Source organism: Porites lutea, chromosome 4 (assembly GCF_958299795.1).
Source record: "Porites lutea chromosome 4, jaPorLute2.1, whole genome shotgun sequence".
In the NCBI taxonomy this organism is placed as follows: Eukaryota; Metazoa; Cnidaria; class Anthozoa; order Scleractinia; family Poritidae; genus Porites; species Porites lutea.
This window is the reverse complement of record NC_133204.1, coordinates 25,441,225-25,453,812: the sequence shown is the minus strand read 5'-3', so window position 1 is coordinate 25,453,812 and position 12,588 is coordinate 25,441,225. Positions and strand designations below refer to the sequence as shown.

General features: G+C 37.0%; 1 protein-coding gene across 1 annotated transcript in view; it reads left to right on the top strand.

Annotated features, from left to right (window-relative positions):
• LOC140934444 (uncharacterized) overlaps positions 1–12,379 on the top strand; it is a 47,508-nt gene extending 35,129 nt beyond the window's left edge. Inside the window, exons 16-25 of the mRNA XM_073384068.1 lie at positions 2,273–2,415; positions 3,059–3,173; positions 6,353–6,503; positions 7,154–7,280; positions 7,929–7,986; positions 8,406–8,494; positions 8,624–8,744; positions 9,764–9,805; positions 10,977–11,115; positions 12,060–12,379. Of these exons, the coding sequence (XP_073240169.1) occupies positions 2,273–2,415; positions 3,059–3,173; positions 6,353–6,503; positions 7,154–7,280; positions 7,929–7,986; positions 8,406–8,494; positions 8,624–8,744; positions 9,764–9,805; positions 10,977–11,115; positions 12,060–12,127 (1,053 nt within the window). The 3' untranslated portion in view covers positions 12,128–12,379. The remainder of the gene's footprint in view (positions 1–2,272; positions 2,416–3,058; positions 3,174–6,352; positions 6,504–7,153; positions 7,281–7,928; positions 7,987–8,405; positions 8,495–8,623; positions 8,745–9,763; positions 9,806–10,976; positions 11,116–12,059) is intronic.
• The last annotated feature ends 209 nt before the right edge of the window (positions 12,380–12,588 follow it).

Genomic DNA, 12,588 nt, shown 5'->3' with positions numbered 1-12,588 from the left:
CAGTCACATGCACAAAATAAATAAAGAGCACGCCAGTGAAGAGGTCAGACGCTTTTAAATGAAATAGATGCTCAAAAGTAGACTGCTTAGCCTGTCGAAATAACGGATCTTGCCGCAGAACGGGTGTTTTAGGATTGCAAGAGTAAATTATATTGAATTAATATATGGAGGAGAAACATAACGAGGCGGCTAGTATACACTCGCGGGAGAGAACATCTTAATGATCTGGCCCCATACATTTGCTCATACATTTGTCTAAACGTTGGATAGCGACTATCCACCGGATAAATCACTATCCAGCGGCCTGATAATTTTTTATGTAAATAGGGAAACCAATTGCGTTATCTACTGGATAGTTATTTATCCAGCGGATAGCGTTATATATTTATATAGATATTTGCGCCTTATAAGTTCTGAAATTGAATAAGTTTGAAATAGCGTTATCCACCTTTTAAGCAACTCAGCCCTGGAAAGACGAGAGCAAAGATCGCTAATGTCGGGAAACCCATGCGACAAGTATGGGGAAACGTTCCACAGTTTGAATGGAACAGGAACACTTTATGGTGACGCAGTGTTAGAACAGGTCACAGAGTGAGTCCTAATTAATGAGGTAAAGGAATCAGCTAATCAAATCCAAACGTGAATGAAACTACGTTCGCATTCCGAGAACTAAAGGACCCCCACCCGCCCTTCCCATCCCACGTTTCCGCCGAAGTGAGTCTAAGGTGGATTAGGTTTTTCTTTTCTTTATTGGTAAATGTTCATGATGATTTGTCATTTTTCTTTGCTATTTTTCATTAAAACAAAAGATGAAAAATTGTCCGTTTTTGTTTGTTTGTTTTCTATTTAATGAAAAAATGGAAAAATTATTCTCAACACTTGTCATTTTTTTCATTTCTCTTGTTAAAATGGAATTATGGAAAATTAGGCGATAGGTATGCCATTTTTCGATTTTTTCATTTTTTGAACAAAATGAAAAAATGGTCCGAATAAATATCATTTTTTCATTTTTCTTGTTTTTCTATTTTTTGGGAAAAACGGAAAAATAGAAAAATGATCTAGGACTCGGAGATTGTTTTATTTTTCTCACTGTTCTAATAATATTAAGAAAATAAAAATAGCAAAATATCGCTTTTAGCCGTTAACAATATTTTTGTATTTTTGAATTTAACTTCAAAATTAGGAAAATGAAAAAATGATCGATTTTCCTGACCATTTTCTTTTTTTCTCTTTTTTTCTGTACTTTGAAATATGCAAATATGATAAGAATAAGTAATATTTCCTTTTTCGGTTTTTGTTGGAAAAATGGAAAATTAGATTAGCCGAAGTGTGCACGGACCCTATACGCGTATGCTGCAAATGAAATACCCATAATACAAGCACGCCTTACTAGTGGGCCTCGTCACCTATCCACACGCGTACGTGGTGCGATTTACATTTGCTAACTACTAGCAAGTGGGCATACGCAAATCGAGGCCGTGATATGTCATTTTTTGTGTCATCTGTTCCAGCTATATCGAGGACACTGGCGAATCGTTCCTAGCTCCAACCGGCAATCGCTTCAATCTAAAAATTCTGATATACTGGAAACTGGCCATGGAACAGTATCCAAGTAATTAGAAGGTTGTTGTCCTTCATTTTGAAATTGCTAGGTTTCATTTAAGCCTGGACCCGAGTTTATGACGTTGTTGACTTCAAAAATAATCCGGTTTCATTCGCCTACTAATTCGCCAAACCTGTTCAATCCAAAAAAATTCACTCTGGCATAGTCAGTAGAGGAAACTGGTTATGACAGCCGGTAAACATCAAATAAAAAATGTTGAAAACAACGGTGCTGTAGTTTATGTTGGAAGCTCCCTGACCGTGCACAATGAGAATCCTTTGTTTTTTGTTCACAAATTGGGACTGAATAAATTAATGCCATGTTTCTATTGGTCAGTAAGTTCAAAATGATAGGAATGCTATGAAAAAGCTAACAAAAACATATAACAAAAGAATCTAACGGGTTTCATAGCCATTCCGCTTTAATAATTATGACTCTGGAAAGCAGTTTAAAAAAGATGCGGTTTCGATGAAAGGAATACATTTGTTTCGAACGCCGATTTGTATAAAGGGGTTTCAAAAATATCCGGAGTTGTGCTTCGCCTTTTAATGTTTCATCTTAACAAATCACATTGATTGCGGCTTATGTTCTAAACATTACCTGGAAACATTACAAAGTAAACTATCACGTTTTGTGGAACAAAATTTTTTGGTTTTTCTCTTTGTTTAGGAGATGGAAAGTTTCCTGTATCATGAGGACAATTCAAAGGAGTTTCAGAAGAATGAAAAAATTCAGGATACAATGGAGACGGTTTTGATGTGCATTTCAATAGCAGCTGTTGTTCTTGCTCTTATACTTTTGACAGCCTTAAGGTAAAGTAACCCTCACATTATTTCGCCGTCCACTTCTGCTGCTTGGTTTTAGTGAAGTTGACAAAAATCTCTGTAGACGAAGTTGACCCACCCCAAGCGGCTGTATGATATGAAAGGGTTTGATTTTGGTAAACACCGCAGAGTTTAAGAACTATTAACTGGCGAAACTGATGAGATCTAATAACTTTGCTATACAAATTTGTCTACTCATATCAAAGGAGTAAACTCTCTACACAGTGGCCGGTTCGCCGGCTATGTGTCTTAATTGAAGAACTTCTTTCTTGGGATGTGTGGATTAAGCATGCTGTTACTAGATGGTTACTTCAGTTTATATTGTAAAATACCGTAACATCGATCTCGTAACTATTTCAAGCATTCGTGCTTTTTCATGTTCGCTGGCAGGATAACGAGTATCGTCAAAGGGAAGAATTTTAATTTTGACATGGGATTCATTAAAAATGAGTGTTTATAGCAGGAAAACAGTTGTTAAAGGTCTCTAAACTCAATAATGCAATGAATTTTGCTCTCAGAGGTTGTCTTATGAGATCTGTAAATTCTACTCACTCCAACTTCTCTCTAATTCAATGCAGTTTCTTTTCTTTCAATTTGAAAGCATTTCGGTGTTACTTTATTTATATTTTAGATTGAAAAACTCTGAGCGCATCTTTATACACAAGAGTCTCCTCGTGTCGCTGGGTGTTGGAAATCTGCTTTATGTTTTGGACATTTCCTCGTTTACAACAAGAGAGAAAAATACTGTAAGTAAAGTAAAGATTCATCCACTTCGAGCGATTATTAGCTGAGAGATGTTTTCGTATGCAGGATTCTCATGCAGGATTGGCTAAGACAAAAAATAAACAAACAAACAAAAGCTAAGCCCGACCTAAGCCTACTGAAAATCGAGTGATTTTAGAAATTCTAAACTTTCTACCATTTTATCCTTAAAGTGTCTAGGCCAGTTTCGTCAAACGATGCACCATCCCTACGATGTGAAAGCCTTAAACAGGCTATCAAGCGTAACGGTCTTGGGAATGAATTTGAACAATAAAAGATTATCATCTGATATACAATCTCATGATCATTAAACAAACTCTCCTGTTTATACTGGTAAAGAACGAAAAAGCTAAAATCAATTCAAAAAGCAAGAGGACAGTCTTTAAAATTAGTAATAGGCTGCAGGTTAGCCTCTGACTTACACTAATTCGTGCAGTATTTAAAAAAGTGTCGAAAGTTGCAGGGGGCGCTGGCAACGGCCTTTGATCTTGCCGCTTTTCGGCTTTCCATGATCGCCCCAGTTAAGAAATCTGTCAATCATTCGAGAACTGTAGCGAGCATGCGCGAAACGGGCTGGGAAAAACAACAAGGAGCTCATCTTCGCAGCGATTCGACAGTGTGAAGTGAATTTAATCCTGTTGGTCATTGCTTTCTTTCGACTTTGCTGTAACCAATTTTTTTCCGCGGTAATGTGAAGCTTACGTTCTCTTTTCTTCTGGTCTTGCTGGGGATTAGCTAGGTTCAGAAAATAAATGTTCAACTTTGCATGTTTTGACAAGGATCACATCTGGCTAACTTTGCTTCAAAGGGAATTTATAAAGTCAGGGAAATGGTGACATTTCTATTTTTGCCTTTCCTTTGCCCACTGTGATCAGTTTTTGCCATACAGTTGCATGTACTTTTTAACACCTTTGGACATCAACCTGCCAGGTTAGTTTGTCTCTGTATATAAATGTAGTTAATGAAATCAAATCCTCTCAAATCCTCTCAACTGGATATAAAAAACACCATAGGATGCCTTGGAAAAAAATGTAAAATCATATTATTAAGATAATATATTTATTTGTAGTCAACTGAATAACAGTTGGACACTTTTGTTGAGGCAGGCAAAAACCTTTTTCAGAGACCATAAACATTCACTGATTTTGCTGTTACAAAAAGTGGTAAAAGGGTATTAAAAATGTCAGATCACCTCCCTGGGCTTGCCCTGAAAGAGATTATGGGTGGCATAGTAGGACACACTGTTTATTTCCCTACCCTTTTTAAGCCAGGAGCCGTTATTTTATAATTCTGATTCATTTCATTTAGCGTACAGAATTAAGTTAACTTTTAAACTTAGAAACATCGAAAAAACTTGGGGAAAAATGGTGGTACCAAAAATGTACCTATAGACTGCTCTTCATCAACCTTCACAGCCCAAACAGACACCCTGTTCAAAACTCTAAAGGGTGAAATGGTCACCACCCTAAATCAGCAGCACATACCCATCTAAGCCAAATACGTCAAGGGTAGTATCATAGAAAGAACTGCTGAGGGGATTGGGCTTCAGAGACAATAACTTATTTTGAAAGTTGATAAAAAATCAATTTTACCTTGTTTGTTTTTGTTGTAAATCAAATTCATAACTTACACAAACAACTGAAGTTGTACATTTTTCAAGCTCCTTCTGATTCTCTTTATAAACTTTGCAAAACATTCAATTTTCTTTTTTTCTGTTTCTTGTACTTCCGTCCTTTGAGGGATTTTCTCAATGCATACCCCTCTCTGATGTACGCACTCTTATTAGCAACTGGATAAGCCTCTTCCCCACACTAAACCATTATAATCATTTCAATTAAAATTCAGAACTACAGTGTAATTCTTGTACAAACAATTCCAAGGAAATACTTGAAACTGAAGTCACTATCTAATACGAAACTACTAAATACAGTACTGCTGTTGGAAATTTATTGATTATCACTCCAATGATATTCCGGTGAAGGTTTTGAAGGTTCAGTAAAACCCTCCCAGCCTTCTAATATTAAAAATAGCTTTTACTGACAGACCCAGTATATGTGAAGCAAAGAGACTAGAAAATTTACTCTGGCTTTTACTAAATTGGCCCTGTATTCTGTATTTTCGCCCATATATATTTGTTGTGGCTCCCGGTTTACAAACAAACTGACGAACAGCGAAATAGAAAATTTGTTCAATGAACATTCCTATATGACTGTTGCAAGACTCATACTAATATAGTGAGCTCGTAGCATATGTTTAGGATAAGGAAGAGAGTTCTTAATACCGCTGTAGGTGGAAAAATATAAGAGATGGAGACCAGGCTGCTTGCTCGAAAATTCACGAAGCTTATAAATAACTGAACTTGCAGAGATGCCGAAACACGATAAGTTTAGTCACCCAAGAGCTGTTCATACATCACGCCTCCTGATGTCCACAAATTCCATTAAAAATGTCCTTGAAAACCTTTCCTTGATGTTTGGACGCGGGAAGACTCAAAACCGAGCAAACACTCATCGTCCCTCCATGTCTGCATTCTTCGCCACATTTGTTGATATTGAAGGAAAATGGTACTCAGTCTCACTCGGCCACTGGGGCGAAAATATAAACTCGGTTCCAGACCTCGCTGCCAGCCCCCCTTGTGAAGTTGCTTTGGTTTTACAAGTTTCTGTACAATGTGTTTGTCTGTTAAAACTCAAACCCTTTTGTTAGCCAACATGAAGTAAAGCTAAAAAAGAATGATTTGCACCTATGCCCAGGCATGCAGGATCTATTGTATTTATTTGTATTTGTATTTTATTTTTACTCCATCCTATAGATAATACATTAGTTGTACAATATTAATTAGTACAAGCGGTTGTTTAAACTAGCTTTTTAAAAGTTTCCTGCGTTTTGATTGGCCTAATTAATCTATTTAATTATTTAATTCTAAATAATTCTTTTTTCGAATTATAGTAAGAACTATTTGTACTCGGTTGAAAATAACACGTTCTGGTTGGCGTGGGAACTTGCTTTTTACCAGCTCACAACTGTGCCAATTTAAAAATATGAGATGCATTATCAGTTAGTTCTTATATTTACAAAAGAAACTGGCCGAGTGTCTTCTTGTTAGTAGCCAGTCACCATTTGAGCTAAAAGGATTAAGATTCTCTTACTTCTCTTTCTCTAGGCTCTTTGCTCAGCATTGGCGGTTTTTCAATACTATTTTCAAACTGCGCTATTCACGTGGATGCTGGTGGAAGGAGTAAATCTTTATATTAAGCTGGTCAAAGTCTTCTCTGTTAAACAGCAGTACGCCACATACATAGGAATAGGATGGGGTAAGTACGGCTAAGAAAATTGTGTTGTTTCATATATTTGCAAATGTGAGTGTACAACGCAGAATGGTATGAAATAATCCAAGGCAAGCCTTGGCAAGGCTGCTATAACCTGTCTGAGTAAAATAATAAAAGATGGCAGGTTTCTTTGATGCGAGTGTTGGTTGTGGGGAGTAAGTGAAAAATGTCAGTTGACTACAGTCTCATTCTCTGACCGTTGTGGTCGTAAAATCAATTTTTAAGCTTTGAGTTTGAGTAATATTTAATGTACAGAAGATGACAATACACCCATTTAATGATCTGGCCCCGGTTTTTGAAAAGATGGATAGCACTATCCACTGGATAAATCACTATCCAGTGGATAAGTATTTGGAAAACCAATTGCGCTATCCAGTGGATAGAGATTTATCCTGTGGATAGCGCTATCCATCTTTTGAACAACTGGGGCCTGCACTATATATAACATGCATTTATTAATTAAACGACTTTTCATAGTTTTCCCTTTTAGATTGACGAAGGGAAAACTGTTGCCACGAGCTTTTGATCACGTGCTATGGGTGGCTTGCATCTCCAGAAAGGAAATGTTGCTCGCGAGCTGCGTTTTTTATCTCGGTTGCCCGACCAATAAAAATTCTTTCTGTTTCCTGTTCTAGTCATCCCGGCTGTGATGGTTGGGTTGGTAGCAGCGATTAGACCCGTTTCATTTGACATGAGTAAACCTTTAACTGTTGATATCACATGTGGATCATTAAACCTAACTGCAAGGACTGAGCGAGAAAGGTACGGCTATGATTTTAATAGCACTCGTTTCAGCCAGGCACATGAAAGAGTTTTTCGTCAGAAAGTCTTTACAGAGTCGGAAGAATTACTAGCATATAGAAATGCTTCTGAAATCAACGTTGCCTTCCTAGCCGGCTTATATCTGTCTATTGTAGAATAACATGATATAAACCATTTCAATAACTGTGAGCAGAATGGGTACAAACTTTTGGCAATGAATCTCAGTCTGGGATCGTTTGGGCCGACAAGTGTTAGTTATATTTGGTTAATAGATGCCTTTTGATACCACTAACCAGTAATAACTAACGCTTATCCGCCCAAACAATCCCAGACGTCCGCTGGACCATTTTGGGTGGAGAATTGCAGTGCTCCTCAGTAATATTTTCAGTCAGTAATAATATTCCGCAGTTTTTCTAGCTCCTGCATGTTGCAACATATCTAAAAGAATAGCTAATGAAGTACGAGAGTCTAATTGATTCCTTCTATCAGAAACACCTCCTTTCAAAAGATGAAAAGACAAATTTTATCATTAGCTCGTCGTTGTTGTTGTTGTTGTTTTTCATTTTTAGACTTTAAACTCCTTAACTTGTAGAAGGTTAGAAAAGACATTTGAAACAACGTGATATAAAATTTTCTTTATCTTTATAGATGCTGGATTAATGGCAGTCTATGGATTTACAAAGGACCTATCTTGGCCATTCTTTTGGTATGTATGTGTGATTTAATTAAAAAAACTCAAAAACTTTAAGAATGAAGGGAGCTATAAGAGTTTCGAGCAGATTGGCCAGATTTTTTTCTCAGTAAGATTTGTTTTGCTCAGTTTTTACGCTTTGACAGCTTTTCTTGACACCTTTTCCTTAGGCTTGAAATTTTCCTCTGATCTTATTTAAAAAAGTACGTTTTTATAATAACTGCTCCACTGGCGCGACTGGCAGATATTTCAGTCCCGTGATATCAAGGTATAAAACATGATAACGTTTGAGGTTTAGCTCCCTTATGAGTTTTGTTCTTAATGGGAAGTTGACGAGTGTTGACAATCCATGCCACGTGACACGTTCTCATTATTTCCCATGACCCTTGAATCCAGTAGAGGCAATATTATAATTGTACTTTTATGCCATGTAGGTAAATTTGGTGTTGTTTGTTATTCTCATTCGTGTGATCTTTGGGAAAATATCCTCCAAGTATGGAAATAACCGTGTGATCGCCGCCAGGTAAGGAAACCTCTACGATTAACAAGAGAGAAAGCTAACTTCGATATTGTAACTCTCTCAATTAACAAATAAATCTAATACGTAAAAAAAGGTCAATTTGGTACCAATTGGTGCATTTCCCCTTTTCAGAAAAGGGCTAAGAAGCACGATCGCTCTTCTTCCGTTGCTTGGTGTCACGTGGCTGGTGGGCTTTTTTATTGAGCTTCATTATGCCGTGGGATACCTGTTCATTTGGCTCAATTCAACTCAGGTAAAGTTCTGTTCTTATATTATTTTCAATTAGAATATGCAGACTTGCCTTTACGATAGCCAGTTATTTTTCTTAGTTAAACAAGGTAAAGCAGGTCGTTGCGTGCTTGCATAAAGCAAGTTACATGTAACGGATTATAAGGCACAGCCATTACCCTCAGGAAGATTTTCTTGGGTGCTTTCATAGATAAATAGGCCACTTCCGAGTTCCAAAAACCATCATTTTCAAAATGATGCCAAGTACGAAACCTTTCCTGTGAAAATGAGTTTTATTTGCATGAGAATGAAAAATCATTTTCGTATCAAAGGCTGAGCACCTAATCTCGTTTTCATACAGAGGCCTGGAGGAACTCGGAAATGGCCTACGGCCGAAGGCAGATTAAGAAGTGTGGGAACACAAACAAAGCATGAAAGTATACTTCAGAACATGGGAAATCTTCGCAGAAAAACATTCCAAATAACATAAATTTGCTTTATACAACTAGCTGTGCCCGTGTGTACATCATTTCGGATCAAAGTACGTCAGTATACGATTATCAACCGCGAGAGCCCATCCAAAAAAATATTTGAACTTGAGATATATTTTTTTAACCCCAGTTTAGATCGGGCTTTTCGGCTTACTGAGACCATTAAATATTCTTCACTGAGATCAATGAAGCTATGACAGTAAAGTGTCAGGAATGCACGTCTATTAATTCGGAAAAGTCCTCCTATGAGGCCATGTGACGTAACTTTTACGTCAGGAAAATCTGAGCATGCCTCTGAATGCTATGGGAACATCATGCGTTTTGGTCGGTATAGCTATGAAAGAATTTATCCATGGCCGCAACTTCGTTTAGGATTAGTGAGAACTCTGTGACATCTTTGATGATGTAATTTTATGATTGTGAGATATTACTATAAACAATATTTGAAGCACGAAAGCAAAGTTTTGGTACACGAAGGATCTCTCGCCTTGTTTCACTGACATACAAAACTAGACGGACACTTAATAACGGTGTATTTTTTGTTTTTCAACAGGGAGTCCTATTTGCGATATTTCATTGTTTTCTTGATGACCAGGTAACAAATCATTCTCCATTCACAACTGCAAAGTTTCGTCCGATAGGAAACTAAATAACCTCAACAATAAATCAACTAATAAACTAATGATGCTGACTCAAGGTAACCGGGCCGTATACTAAAGTAAAAAAAATTAAAATTGTAAAGCTCTTTTTACAATAACTGAATTATATCTCGCACATTGATTGGCTAATTTTTATTATCAATAAGAGGACAGACACATAAAATTTTAGTTTATGCAAGACGTGGTCATTTGCCGAACGAATGTCGAGCTTCGGTGTTTTTACTTAGTTTAGTTATGTAGAAGATTCACTTTTTTCTGTTCTCTGACAAAAATAGCCAGATAGCTCTGATGGGAGACTTGCATCTGTTTGGATTCTCTGCAAAAAGCTTAAGCAGAGAAAAATAAAAAAGACACTTTCAAAACTGCGACTTAGATAAGCTTTTGATATTCGTATATAGCTTTAAAGTTAAAAAAGGAAGAAAACAATTCTGAAAGTCTAATTTATTAAAAATAAGCACATTAATAACGGCAGTTTTCTTTTGACAAGTACTGAGTGTTTTTCTGATCTTTTTTTCCGAAAGCAAAACAAACTTTTTGTACAAACCTTATGGAACTTTGTAAGTACCTGGAAATTGAATTGAAACTTCATGCCTATAAAACCCACCTTTCGGTTTGATTGTACCGGCTCTTATAGATGAATGGCATTCAGGACGATAAACAATACAAGAACTGAAGTTCTTGATCGGCAAGCAACTCCTCAAACCTGCCAGGCTAGTTTGATCTAAAGACAGCTTAACCGTACTTGCTTCGACTTGTTCGGTTACTCTAACGGCTCGAAAATCTTTCCTTGGAATGAAAAGTTTGTTGTGGCTCCACTCGCCGATCCATAACACTCTGACAATGTTATGACGTCATTTTATCATCAATAAGAGGACAGCCGAATAAAAAACTGGCGTCAACTTGTTAATTTGATAATTTATATACTAAAAGGCGCTGTAGCAAATTTACAAATTATTTACTGATTATTACAAACGAAATAAAATAACTCTAACTTTAGTTTAGTAACTAAACAAATATCCTTGAATTTAATAGTTTTGACGTCAATCAGTTAGTAACGCCTTAAAAATTCATGTAGTATCAGGTATCCAAAAACTTTACTTCATTTAGGTTCAAGAAGCCATTCGCAAGTTTTGTCCACGCATCAGTGTACATAACAGCATCAGGACACTGAAGACAGTAGGGGATACACCTTCATCCATCGCACATTTAACACCAGCCAGGGATAAAAACATGTTGCAGCATTCAGGTACCTTGCACTCAAAGGGCTTCACAGTTGTTTCTTTGCCCTTAACATCTAGTAAGGCCTACAGGCATCATACCAAGATTTAAGACATAGGATAACCAATTTCAATCAGGGGCCACGAGGGATACCGCTAAATACATTAAAAACTCTTTTTATGCTCAAATCCAGAGTACCTTCAGATCTCTTGAAATGCATTCTAGGAGGCGCCATAAAAATTTGTATCTACCCCGTCATCCTAGGCAAACTTGAGTGTTTTCGAAATTACAAAGGCTTCAGTATTATTTTCCTGAATATTTTAGATGTAATTTAACGTATTACAAAGGTGAGAATTTTTCTGATTCCTCTCAGCCTCTCCATCACATTTTTGAATCCGAAAATTTTAGCTTTCCTTTTTTACTTCAAACTGAAATTTATCAGATAAGCTGCGAAAATTGTATATGAATGGATGGTCGGCCAGATATCTTAGCCGTCCTCAAATAATAGAAAATTCTCGGCAATATTTTCTTCTTCGAACAGATATTCATAATACAGAAAACAGTCGTAGGGGTCCGCTTGTTTAAACAGGGGGGTGTCGACTGAAGCATTGAAAGGTTATAGAAGCACTGAGATCATTTACCAATGAGAAGAGTCGATTTCAATATATCGTTATAAATATCGAACAAAGGTTTTTGCGAAGGTTTCATCTTACCAACATGACGTTTTTTCACCGTCTCGCGTTTTAAGAGAAAAAAATCCACGGAACAATTTAGCTTTTTTTTCCACCATTCTCGTAAGAATGTCGCCACATGTCGAAGGATCGTAGCTCTGTGACGAGAATGATATTTAACCAGTATTCTTTTAACGTGTCATAAAATGTCCACAAATTTTGTTCCAATCAAGATGATTTTTCAACACAAACAGGTCATCATTCGCTCAAAATGCTGCTTTAATTTTGTATCCGTCTGCAGATGAAAGTACCACAGGAGCAGATGCAGTGACAATCAAGGACAAACATGAAAGTGAGACGAACTTGTAAAAGTGATGAACTATAAGATGTGAAAAGAATGCCTTACGGCGTTCATCGCAACCAACTTAATATGTACGTCATATACATGCAATATCACAGTGATGGATTCAGAGGGAGGGGATTACCTTGTCTGTTGCCGTCTTTAAGTTAATGGGGACCTTACGAAACTACGACGGCGACGGCAACGGGAACGTCAAAAAAGCAATAGGTTTAATGAGCAAAACAACGATTCTGCCCGTGCATCACGCATTTTTGTACATTTCTTTGAATTGACCAAATTTTAAGTTTACTTGGGAACGGAAACGGCAAGGCGATAAATTCTATCATCTCTGTCAGAACTCGAGAGCGGCCGCTTCTCTTCAAGTCCAACCCAAATTCCTTTTCTTAAGTAACTGAGCCCCTTGGAATAATCGCAAAAAAAAGTGAAAGGATGTGAAGTCTGTTTTCAGCGATGTTTTCATGAACGTCGC